This window comes from Ranitomeya imitator, chromosome 3 (assembly GCF_032444005.1).
Source record: "Ranitomeya imitator isolate aRanImi1 chromosome 3, aRanImi1.pri, whole genome shotgun sequence".
Classification (NCBI taxonomy): Eukaryota; Metazoa; Chordata; class Amphibia; order Anura; family Dendrobatidae; genus Ranitomeya; species Ranitomeya imitator.
The window spans coordinates 438,142,236-438,155,225 of NC_091284.1; the positions used below are offsets into that span (position 1 = coordinate 438,142,236).

At 43.4% G+C, this 12,990-nt stretch overlaps 1 protein-coding gene across 1 annotated transcript in view; it reads right to left on the reverse strand.

Annotated features, from left to right (window-relative positions):
• Positions 1-12,990, reverse strand: part of PPM1E (protein phosphatase, Mg2+/Mn2+ dependent 1E) — a 314,700-nt gene that overhangs the window by 59,823 nt on the left and 241,887 nt on the right. Inside the window, exon 3 of the mRNA XM_069757344.1 lies at positions 7,466-7,665. Within this exon, the coding sequence (XP_069613445.1) occupies positions 7,466-7,665 (200 nt within the window). The remainder of the gene's footprint in view (positions 1-7,465; positions 7,666-12,990) is intronic.

Consider the following 12,990-nt stretch of genomic DNA (forward strand, 5'->3'; position numbering starts at 1 on the left):
AGGAAACGCGGAATACGTCACGGCGGTGGAGCAGGGAGAGGTATTTCAACTTTGCAAGTGCGGTGATCTTGAGCAAGCAGGGGGGGCCCACTCTTTGGCACTGGCACAGGGCCCCTCATAGTACGGCGGTGTGTTTGACGGCGGGTGGCGCCTCCCACTGGCAGAAACACTTTTGCGTACTATGAGGGGCCCTGTGCCAGCGACGTCGCCAACGAGTATGCCCCCCACCTGATGAAGGAACCTGCACTTTCATCTGCACCTTCCTCTTTGTCCCCGTGTAATGTGGTATAGTATGCGGGAAGGGGAACCTCACTTTCAGCAGGGTCAGATTCTGGCTGTGTAGAGTGCAAGGGGAATGTAGTGGTCTGGGTCAGGATACCTGCAATGGGCAGGATGAGGAGGAAACACAGTTAGTAGGCCCAAATAAGGCTACGTTCACATTTGCGTTGTGCGCCGCTGCGTCAGCGATGCAACGCACAACGCAAATAAAAATGCACCAAAACGCATGCTAAAACGCTGCGTTTTGCGACGCATGCATCCTTTTTTGCCAAAATTTGGACGCAAAAAAAAATGCAACTTGTTGCGTTTTCTGCGCCCAATGCTTGCGGCAAAAAAAACGCATGCGCCGCACAACGCATGTCCATGCGCCCATGTTAAATATAGGGGCGCATGACGCATGCGTCGCCGCTGCGGTGCCCGACGCAAACACGCAAAACGCTAATGTGAACGTAGCCTTATAAAGTAGGCTTAATGCAGTTCAAAATTGGTAACAGGACTAAACAGGCGGCATTGCTTTGTTCAATGGAGGACAACTGTAATGAGTGGCAGACACAGTTAGTAGGCCACAGGTGGCATAGCTAGGTATAGGGGTGGGCTCTTCTGCTGCGTAGCAGACAGTGGTAGTAGGCGCAAAGTATTAACTGGTCTAAATGGAGGCCAGGGCCCCTGTATATTTTAACTATCATCTATCATTTCAACAAATTTGTATTGGCAGTGCCATTGAAGGATTTAACAGCACAGACTACACAGTGGCGGAGCAAGGAGAGGTAAGTATTGCAAGTGGTAGAGCACTGTTCGAGCTGGGGGGGAACACTCTCTCGAGGGCAGTGGTACTGGCACAGGGCCCCTCATATCACGACGGTGTGTCTGACGTTGGTTGTGCACCACCACCATCAGAGACACTTCATTGTACTATGAGGGACCCTGTGCCAGTGCCGTCGCCCAAGAGTGGGCCCACCCACCTGTCCAGGCAAACGGCACTCGCACGCTGGCTCAACACCTCCAGCCTTAGGTGCTATTGTGCTTTTGCCACTACCACCAGATGCACCACTTCCACCACCACCATCAGTACTAGCTGGCAACCACCACCCACGGGCTCTTCCACCAGACTTCCTCATTTTTTGGAAAATCTAACCAAAATAACAACCGTTATATGGTACTGTAAAACAAGGTAGAAGGTGTATATAAACTTGTTGAGAATTTAAATCTCCCTTTTTTGGGGGGGAGACTGAACCAAACCTCAGGCCCTGTGCATAAAATAACACAATGTAAGTGGCAGAAAGTGGCAGGCTAATATATGACAAACTAACAGGACTGAAGTATATCCACTTTGTGAGAATTTGAATCTCACTTTTTTGGGGGGAGACTGAACCAAAACTCAGGCCCAGTGTATAAAACAACACAATGTAAGTGGCAGAAAGTGGCTGAAAGATATATGAAAAAATACAAGGACTGTAGTACAATTTCAATCTCCCTACAATGATCTCAGGAAAAGTATGGCAGCAATAAAAATGACTGCTGCACACAAAAGTGTGGACAAATAAACAAGATAACTGTGCAGAAAGGAGCAACAGGATTTTTGCTTTTAAAAAAGCAGTTGGTTTTCACAGCAGCGTGCAAACAGCAATGCAGCTATCAGGGAGCCTTATAAGGCAGCCTAATAAGCTACAGAGCTGATGCACAAAAATATAAACTCCACTGTCCCTACAAACAAATGGTGGTGTTGGACAGTGGAAATCGCTACAGCACAAGTGGTTTGGGGGTTAATCTTCCCTCCCTAACTATATCCCTTCTTCTGATGAAGCTGCAGCAACCTCTCCCTATGCTACGATCGGCAGAAGTAAGATGGCGGTTGGCGTGCACGCCCCTTTGTAGCCCCTGTGACGCCGCAGAAAACAAGCCAATCACTGTCATGCCCTTCTCTAAGATGGTGGGGACCGAGACCTATGTCATCACGCTGCCCATACTCTGCGTCCTTCATTGGCTGAAAAATGGCGTTGAAAGCATCATACGAAACGCGACTTTTGCGCGCAGATCGTCGACCTCATGGCCGATCCCACACTAGGATCGGGTCGGGTTTCATGAAACCCGACTTTGCCGAAAGTCGGTGATTTTTCAATTTGTCCGATCCGTTTCGCTCAACCCTACCCTCCTCACACACAGTATGATGATCCTACTGCACCCCACCTCAACCCCCTCGGCAAACTATGGTGACCTCAACACTGTATGGTCCTCCAACTTTGAACCCCACACAGCCTTCCATGCAGTATAATAGGCCTTTATGCAATATAATGGCCCCACACCTCTCCACACTGTTAAATGATCCCCACTTGCCCTCCAAACAATATAATAGCCCACACACAGCCCTCCACACCGTATGATGGACTTCACACAAACCTTCACACTGTAAAATTGCTTGCATACAATGTAAGGGCACCCACATAGCCATCTATGAAGAATAAAGGCTCCAACATAGCATTCCAAATATTATAATGACCCCTACATAGCCCTCCTAATATTATAACGACCCAACATAGGCCTTTATATATATTATAATAACCTCCAGATAGCCATCCATATAGTATAATGAGCCCCGTAATCCTCCATATAGTATACTGGACCCCATTATCCTACATATAATATAATGTACTCCCCTTAGCCCTCCATATAGTATAATGCACTCCCCATTGCCCTCCATATAGTATAATGTGCTCCTCATAGTCCTCCATATAGTATAATGAACCCTCCATAGTCCTCCATATAGGCTCAGCCCAAAGATCTCATAGCAGTTGCGTTGCCCGCAGCCACTGGTGGTAAGTCACAGGCAATATCTTTATTACGTCAGAATATAATCGTACCTTAGTGTTCTATTAGATATCTGTGATCATCAGTCCAATCTCAGATCGCAATGCACGGAATGGCCACGCATTTCCCAAACTGAGCATGACAGCTTCATATATTTCTATAAAGCAGTCTCTCTCTTGAGAAAGTTGCAGCCAATGTATACATTGCGACCTAAGATCAGACCGATGATCAAGCATCTGTAAAATAGCCCTTAGTGAGACACAGAACTTGAGCTGAGCCATCATCTGTACTCCAAATGAGTATTTTTCTGGTATCAATGCAGCTAAAGGCAGGCAAATAGAGAAAAGGGAGCCACTTCCATGGATTTTTTTTTATAGGCATGAAGACAAACTCCCTAATAGAAAATGTTCCATGCTGGATGATATATATAAATAAGGTTAATTTCTCATTACATAAGCTGCTATAGTTATGTTCCTAACAGTGACATTTTGGTCTCCTAATTGCTAGTACTAATGTAATAGAGGGCTTCACTACCGTCAATTAATGACTCCCAAACCCCACATGATTGATAGAAGGGGTGTGCCATGGCTGGGGACATGCGAAGTTTTTGCTCTAGGGATGTATATAGCACATACTTTTTGCCTTGTGTTTACTCCAGTGGCGTATCTATTTAATGATATGGGATTTTAGGACAAGGTGAGTGGCATCCTTTTTTAATGATATGTTCACTGGCTAATTTAAATTTAAAATTTTTCTGCAATACTCATTTGTTATTCAAAAATTCTCCTTGATTAGTATCATATGACACTATAACACTGGAATTATTGTATGTGGTACAATAATTGTTCATTTTTTTCATAGCACACAACTGAAATGATGACTAATGAACCGCTATATGGTCATATAAGGGAGTCACCAATTCAGTTCACTATGGTTAACCCCTTCATGACCCGGGGTATTTTTGTTTTTTAGTTTTCCTTTTTCACTCCCCTTTCTCCCAGAGCCATAACTTTTTTATTTTTCCGTCAATATGGCCATGTGAGGGCTTATTTTTTGCGGGAAGAGTTGTACTTTTGAACAACAGCATTGGTTTTAACATGACGTGTACTATAAAATGGGGAAAAAAATTCCAAGTGCAGTGAAATTGCAAAAAAAAGTGCAATCCCATGCGTGTTTTTTGCTTGGATTTTTTTGCTAGGTTCATTAAATGCTAAAACTGACCTGCCATTATGATTCTCCACGACATTATGACTTCATAGACACCAAACATGTCTAGGTTATTTTTTATCTAAGTGGTGAAAAAAAATTCCCAAAAAAATGCGCCATTTTTCGATACCCGTAGCGTCTCCGTCGGGTGAGGGCTTATGTTTTGCGTGCCGAGATGCCGTTTTTAGTGATAACATTTTGGTGCAGATATGTTCTTTTGATCGCCAGTTATTGCATTTTAATGCAATGTCGCGGCAACCAAAAAAACGTAATTTTATCGTTTCGATTTTTTTTCTCGCTACACCATTTAGCGATCAGGTTAATCTTTTTTTTGTATTGATAGATCGGGCGATTCTGAATACGGCAATACCAAATATGTGTATGTTTGATTTTATTTTTATTGTTTTACTTTGAATGGGGCGAAAGGGGGGTGATTTAAACTTTTATATTTTTTTTTATTTATTTCATATTTTTTTAAACTTTTTTTTACTTCTGCCACGCTTCAATAGCCTCCATGGGAGGCTAGATGCTGGCACAGCCTGATCGGCTCTGCTGCATAGCAGCGATCATCTGATCGCTCCTATGTAGCTTAATTACAGGCTTGCTATGAGCGCCAACCACAGGGTGATGCTCACAGCAAGCCAGCATTAGTAACCATAGAGGTCTCAAGGAGACCTCTGGTTACTATGCCGACGCATCGCTGACCCCCGATCATGTGACGGGGGTCGGCGATGAACGCATTTCTGGCCGTGCGGCTGGAAGCGGTAGTTAAATGCCGCTGTCAGCGGCATTTAACTAGTTAATAGTGGCAGGTAGATTGCGATTCCACTCGCCGCTATTGTGCGCACATGTCAGCTGTTCAAAACAGCTGACATGTCACGGCTTTGATGTGGGCTCACCGCCGGAGCCAACATCAAAGCAGTGGATCTGACCTCGGACGTACTATCCCGTCCGAGGTCAGAAATAGGTTAAACTTTTATATTTTTTTCATATTTTTTAAATACTTTTTTTTTTTCACTTTTGCCATGCTTCAATAGCCTCCATGGGAGGCTAGAAGCTGGCATAGCCTGATCGGCTCTGCTACATCAGATCACTCTTATGTAGTAGAATTACAGGCTTGCTATGAGCACCGACCACAGGGTGGCACTCACAGCAATCCGGCATCAACAACCATAGAGGTCTTCAGTAGACCTCTGGTTGTCATGCTGACGCATCGCTGACTCCCGATCATGTGACAGGGTCAGAGATGCGCGCATTTCTAGCCCGATGGCCGGAAGCGCTTGAAAAATGCCGCTGACAGCATTTGACAGCGGCATTTAACTAGTTAATAGCGGCGGGTGAATCGCGATTCCACCCGCCGCTATTGCGGGCCCATGTCAGCTGTACAAAACAGCTGACATGTCATGGCTTTGATGCGGGCTCACCGACAGAGCCCACATCAAAGCGGGGGATCTGACTTCGGATGTACTATCCCATCCGAGGTGAGAAAGGGGTTAATAATGGCTAAACCATAGCCTGTCCATGATATATGGGTGAATAAATCATCTTTTTCCGATTGGTATTCCTTGGATTGCTGCTTTCTTCTGCTCGTGTCTGATATGGAAGCAGAAAGTCAATCTCTTAGGCTGCCGTCACACTAGCAGTATTTGGTCGGTATTTTACATCAGTATTTGTAGCCAAAACCAGGAGTGAAACAAATAGAGGAAAAGTATAATAGAAACATATGCACCACTTCTGCATTTATCACCCACTCCTGGTTTTGGCTACTAATACTGATGTAAAATACTGACCAAATACTGCTAGTATGATGGCAGCCTTAGAGACACAGCACCCATCAATGGCAGAGTATTTTCTACAAAGCTGCCCCCGTTCTGTATTTCCTCCATATCTAAATAGTCCTAAAATGGTTGACCAGTTACATTAAAATTGTAACCAATCCTGTTTACAAATTAAAATAGCAAAATAAGCAGAAATATGCTGAAATCCCTGCCTATCCAGCAGCTTCCCTGATGCCTATTGGTCCACTGAAGCCAAGTAATGGGCACAGTGATCGATATCACCACTGAGTACAATAAGTAGCTTGCAGAGGTAACATGCTGTAGACATCATCACCACTGCAGCCCTGCTAACAAAGACTAGCGGTTGGCAGCAGAGAGGCCATGCAGAAGTGGCAAGGGCTTCAGTGGGTAAAAACTGCCTATTTTGTTAATTTAAAGCATTACAAGCCTTGGTCTCATTTTTTATGGAACAGGACAACCCCTTTTAGCACCAGCTTTAGAGGACGTGTGAATTTACAGTTTTCTAATTGTTCAATCATATTTAGCAAACAATTCTACCTAGACCACCTTCCATTTGTTTTAGGGTATGTTTCCACGTGCAGGAAATGCTGCGTGTCTGACGCTGCATAGAGCCGCAGCGTTAGACACGCAGCGTCCAGATGTTACAGCATAGTGGAGGGGATTTAATGAAATCTCGTCTCCACTATGCGTGGTAACACGCACGCGGCGGCCCTGCGACTCCGGACATGCTGCGCGTCTTTTCAGATCGCAGCATGTCCGTATATCTTGCGGCGACGCTGCGTCGCCGCAAGATATAGCACAGGGCCCTATGCGATGGGTGCGATGATGCCGGATGTGTGCTGTGAACACATCCGGCATCATCGCATCCCAGAAGGGGCGGGGCTTAGCGCAGAGCGGCAAAGCCGCTCCGACGATACCGCCGCCCATCCTGATCGTGGACACGCAGCCTTAGGAGTAGAGGAGGTAAGCAAACCACACCAGTACATGGAGTAATCAAAAAGTATGCCATTTTGGATTCCGTGTAATGTTCTTCTCTAATCGGTGATTTCAATTTAAATTGGATAAAACCATCAGAGCAAGCCATGTTAAATGATGTTGGACAGAAAATAAAAAAAAGTTGTCTGGATTATGGTAAGTGACATAAAGTATACTTGACAACTGCAAATTGAGAAAATACTGCAATCTCTAAAGGTTTGTCGACTTTCGGTAGAGTACCAATGACCTTGAAATCATAGAACATTAATATTAACTTGCGGATCTGAAGGAGAAATGTTATCTTTAAAAAAAAATAGACACAGAAGCAAAATATTATATATCACCCCACACTGCAACTTCCTATTTACTTTGAAAGTATTGCATATCATTTATTTTCATACCTCAAGGTTGAAGAGGATGTTAAAGTCCGGGATGCACACATGCTTGTCCTCCATCTTTCTCCGCATGTTTTTGATAGCATGAATTGATGTCTCATAATAGAGGTGTGGTTTTGGGCACAAGGGAAAATCTTTCACCCAACTGCAGCACATCTCATGCAACTTGCTGAATACTGCATGGGCCAGTTTCACCGTCTCTAGCTCTAGAAGGTAAGCAAAAAAAAAACATGTTAAGTTAAAAAATAACAATCGATTTAATAAGGAATAGGTTTATGAAAGCTCGTATTCTTTATAACCAAATTGTGGCCTAAAATCATAATTCAAGGTTACAAAATACGGGGTTTGCTATCGGGCACAGCAGGCAGTAATCAAGGCTTTAAACCCCAAACTATTATTCACAAGCATGCTTTTGGTATATACGGTACATAATCATAAATGTTTAATATTAACTTCTTTCTCAGTCGCGGATTGACCCAATAATAACCTTGAACTGATTCCTGATTTTGTTCCTATTATAAAAAGCACATTAAATCGCCTTTGGGAAGATTTTACTAGACTCTCCTAGCTCTAAATTGCACTCGCTTTATTTTTCAGCGTTTGGCCCTGTTGATAATAAAGCCTCTGTACATCTATCCTCAGCCCATCAAAATAATATTATTTTTGTTTAGATTTTATATGGACTCCAAATCTAAATCATTTGTTACTCCACATTGTACATAACCAAAAATTCTTCACAACTGGATGCTTTTTAATGTAGAATCAATCCATGAAGTTCCCACCCTTTATAAAAATGTCATTTTTCATCAGGTTAATGAACTTCGCTTTGATCAATATTAAATGAAGCAATCAACTTAACTTTTTTGTCTAAGGGTACGCCTTGCTCTCTTAGCGGTTGTACTAATTATATGCTTATTCTAAAATATCTTACTTTTTTTGGTCTATACAGAACACATTTTCACCTGGTAAGGTCCTTACATCCTATAGTCCACAGTCAAGATGGCCAGTGGTATCAGACTATCTGATTGATTTAACAAGAACAGTGCTGAAAAATGGGTTACACCTGACAACGGTCAACTCAGTGACTGTTTTCCCTTCTTTGCTTGGCACTAAATGGTTCAGGGCAGCAGGAAAAGCTGAAGGTGATGTGCACATCAAATTTAGCTATGATGGAGAGAACTGTGCAGCTATTCACAAATGCACAGTTCTCTCTCTCCCTGTACAGCTAAGATTTGTATGATCAGTACAGAGGAAAGGAAATCAAAACACAATATCTACAGCTCCCTATCAGGACATATCACTGAACCATGAAAGGTAAAAGAATGTATTAAAAAAAGGTTTTCTTTACACATAGCAGATGCTCATTTACAGTTTACATGACTAACACCCCTAAGACAAAACCAGCACTTACTGTATAGTATAAATACATTTTTATTCAATATTCTTTGACAATCCCAATAAAAACATAAAACAAATGCTGATACATTTTATCAAAGCTAGAAATAGTTACACGCCAACGTTTTCAAAGGTAATATCGGCAGGACTAGATATAATGTAGGTGAGCCTATGACTCTCTTTGCTTTGACCAAGAGGCTGCATTCTCACATTCATCATTGTAATAATAATAATAATAATAATAATAATATCATCATTGTATGTCCGTTAACTCAAAAAGCCAATTTATTTAGTCATATTTGTTTACACGTGCAATATAAAAACTCCAGAAGTCCTCGACACTCTTCTTTCTCAGCGCAATGAAGTAGTGTAACGTGACATGAAGCAATGTAATGTTACACACATCCACATCAACCAGAAAAAATTGTGACAAATACATTGCATTTCCTATTGTACATAACCACGTATAGTATGATATTCTTTTGTAAATGATGTCAATTTTATATTATTATGTATTAAAAAAATTATTGTGATCCCATGTTGGATTGAAAAAAAAAATTAGGATTTAAAACGCAAAATATTTGTTTAAAGGGAAGGTGCCGTCCCAAAAAATTTTTTTTTCAGAAATTGTAAAAATGTAAAGAATTAATGATTACATTTTCTTAAAAAATATTATCATTTGTTTATAATTTAGTAAAATATGAAAAATAATTTCAAAAGTTTTGGAATTTCCACTTTTAAACACTAGGGGGAGCAGCTGCTGAAATTTCAGAAAAACCTAGTGTACAACTAGCTCACATTACAGCACTGCAGTAATTATGGGCGGAGTCTGCTGACGTGTGTGATGTCTCCTCTCCTCCCCTTCTGGGTGTTTGCTAAGGGATTAGAGAGGATGATATTTAGGAACCAAATGAGCAGCCATTTTGTTGCTGACTGCAGAGTATGGCTGCCGTCACACTAGCAGTATTTGGTCAGTATTTTACCTCAGTATTTGTGAGCCAAAACCAGGAGTGGAACAATTAGAGGAAAAGTATAATAGAAACATATGCACCACTTCTGCATTTATCACCCACTCCTGGTTTTAGCTACAAATACTGAGGTAAAATACGACCAAATACTGAGCGTGGACGGCAGCCTTAGGCTACTTTCACACTAGCGTTGTTGGCTGTACGTTGCAATGCGTCGTTCAGGAGAAAAAACACATCCTGCAAAGTTGTCTGCAGGATGCGTTTTTTCCCCATAGACTAACATTACCGACGTATTGCCACACGTCGCAACTGTCGTGCGACGGTTGCGTCATGTTTTGGTGGACCGCCGCCACAAAAAAAGTTACATGTAACGTTTGTTTGTGCATCGAGTCCGCCATTTTCGACCGCGCATGCACGGCAGAAACTCCGCCCCATCCTCCCAAGACCTTACAATGGGGCAGCGGAAGCGTCGTAAGACTGCTTCCGCTGCCCACGTCGGACATTTCTTTCACAGCATACGTCGGTACATCGGCCCGACGCACTGCGACGGGCCCGTACCGACGCTAGTGTGAAAGCAGCCTTATACTGACAAGTAGACGGTCACCGAGGATGGCAGGCAGCAAGGATTCTGGGAGATATGTGGTGGAGGGAGCAGGGTGACAGCAGCACAGAGTATTTCAGGAGAGCAGTGTGCTGGTCTATGGGGGCCCCCTGTTCGGTGTGCGGAGCAGCCAGGGATTGTACATAGAGCGCTGTCTTTTACACACATGGATGGACCATCTGCTCCACAGAAATCCAGGAAACATTTCTGCGGATTGATGGCCTGGTCTGATCCAGACTTTGCATGCAGACCCCATTCCCCTCCTCAGATCCTGTCTTCTCCCTCCTGTCCTGGCAATATGTGAAAGCGAGACGACAGGCGCAGTGCGGGGTGACGCTGGGAAGGAAATGTAGCCATATAGTAACGATAAAAATGAGACCCCTCTCTTCAGCTGCCTCACCAGCCTTCCCCTGACTACACCTAAATGGAAGTCATGCTGCCCCCTCTATTACCCCAGACCCGCGTGCAGGTGCTCAGCCAGAACCACCATAGAATGGGTCCGCTTTCTGAAGATAATACTGCCATAGTGTTCTCACATAATACCGCCATATAGATCACACATAATACCACCAGTGTTCTCACATACCACCATATAGATCACACATAATACCACCAGTGTTCTCACATACCGCCATATAGATCACACATAATAGTGTTCTCACATAATACCGCCATATAGATCACACATAATACTGCCATAGTGTTCTCACATAATACCGCCATATAGATCACACATAATACCACCAGTGTTCTCATATACCGCCATATAGATCACACATAATACCACCAGTGTTCTCACATACCGCCATATAGATCACACATAATAGTGTTCTCACATAATACCGCCATATAGATCACACATAATACTGCCATAGTGTTCTCACATAATACCGCCATATAGATCACACATAATACTGCCATTGTGTTCTCACATAATACCGCCATATAGATCACACATAATACTGCCATAGTGTTCTCACGTAATACCGCCATATAGATCACACACAATACCACCATATAATTCTCACAATACTGATCAAGCATAATACCACCATACAGATTACATAATACCGTCATATAGATCTCACATAATGCCATAATACAGCATGACGCCCGCGGCTCCTGTTATCGCACGCATTGAGTTGTGTGTGCAATGGGGAAAGATATGCAGGGGGGAGAGGAGTGCATAGGAGTGGATTAGATACACGGTTCACCAGACAGTATCACACAAGAGAGGATTAGATACACGGCTCAGCATAATATCACACAGGAGAGGATTAGATACACGGCTCAGCATAATATCACACAGGAGAGGATTAGATACACGGTTCACCAGACAGTATCACACAAGAGAGGATTAGATACACGGCTCAGCATAATATCACACAGTATAGGATTAGATACACGGCTCAGCAGACAGTATCACACAGGAGAGGATTAGATACACAGCTCAGCAGACAGTATCACACAGGATAGGATTAGATACACGGCTCAGCATAATATCACAGAGGAGAGGATTAGATACACGGCTCAGCATATCACACAGGAGAGGATTAGATACACGGCTCAGCAGACAGTATCACACAGGAGAGGATTAGATACACGGCTCAGCAGACAGTATCACACAGTATAGGATTAGATGCATGGCTCAGCAGACAGTATCACACAGGAGAGGATTAGATGCATGGCTCAGCATAGTATCACACAGGAGAGGATTAGATACAGGGGCCAGCAGACAGTATTACACAGGAGAGGATTAGATACATGGCTCAGCACAATATAGTGATAGATGCACGGTCTGATGTCCTGTGAGGAGCTGCAGTGAGGCAGGGTCGGAGCAGCACAGAGCCTCCCCCATCCCCCTCTGTTACCTCTCTGCAGCTCCTGATAGAGGACATCAGACGGCAGCACTCCTTCACCCTCTCTAGCGATTCTAGAGATTACAGTCACACACCAGGCAGCAGAGGACAGAGAACGGCCGCTGAGTGTGAGGGGAGACAGATGGAGCTGCCCCTCCAACAGCACAGCTCTCAGTCACAGTGGAGCTCACAGGTACACTCCACTGTAGGCTGAAGCAAGATGGCGCCGATCTCCTGCCTCTGCTGTGATGTGGAGACAGCCCAGGGGGCGTGGCCACATCACAGCACAATGATAGCTATGGTGTCGGCTCCCGACTGCAGCCTCCTATGCCCAGGGCTGCCGTATTTGCACAGTGTAAGTGTCGTGCTGGGACTCTTACACTGCTGCAAAGCAAAATGGCGGTGCCCAGTGGCTGCAAAAATAATTAATAATAAAAAATATATTAAAGTTAAAAAAAATAATTTTGTATTAAAAATAATTGTTTATATAAACAATTATATTTAATACAAAAACAAAATTGCGGCACCTTCCCTTTAAGTGAAAAGTTTAAAATATGGTACCCAATGGTTTAAAACAAGTATGCTAGTGTAGTTTTTGCAGCCATTGAATGCCAGTACCAACACATGCATAGAAATGGCCAGAGCTGCTGGGTAAGGCCCCTTTCATACATCAGTTTTTTGTCATCAGTCACAATCCGTTGGCTCGAC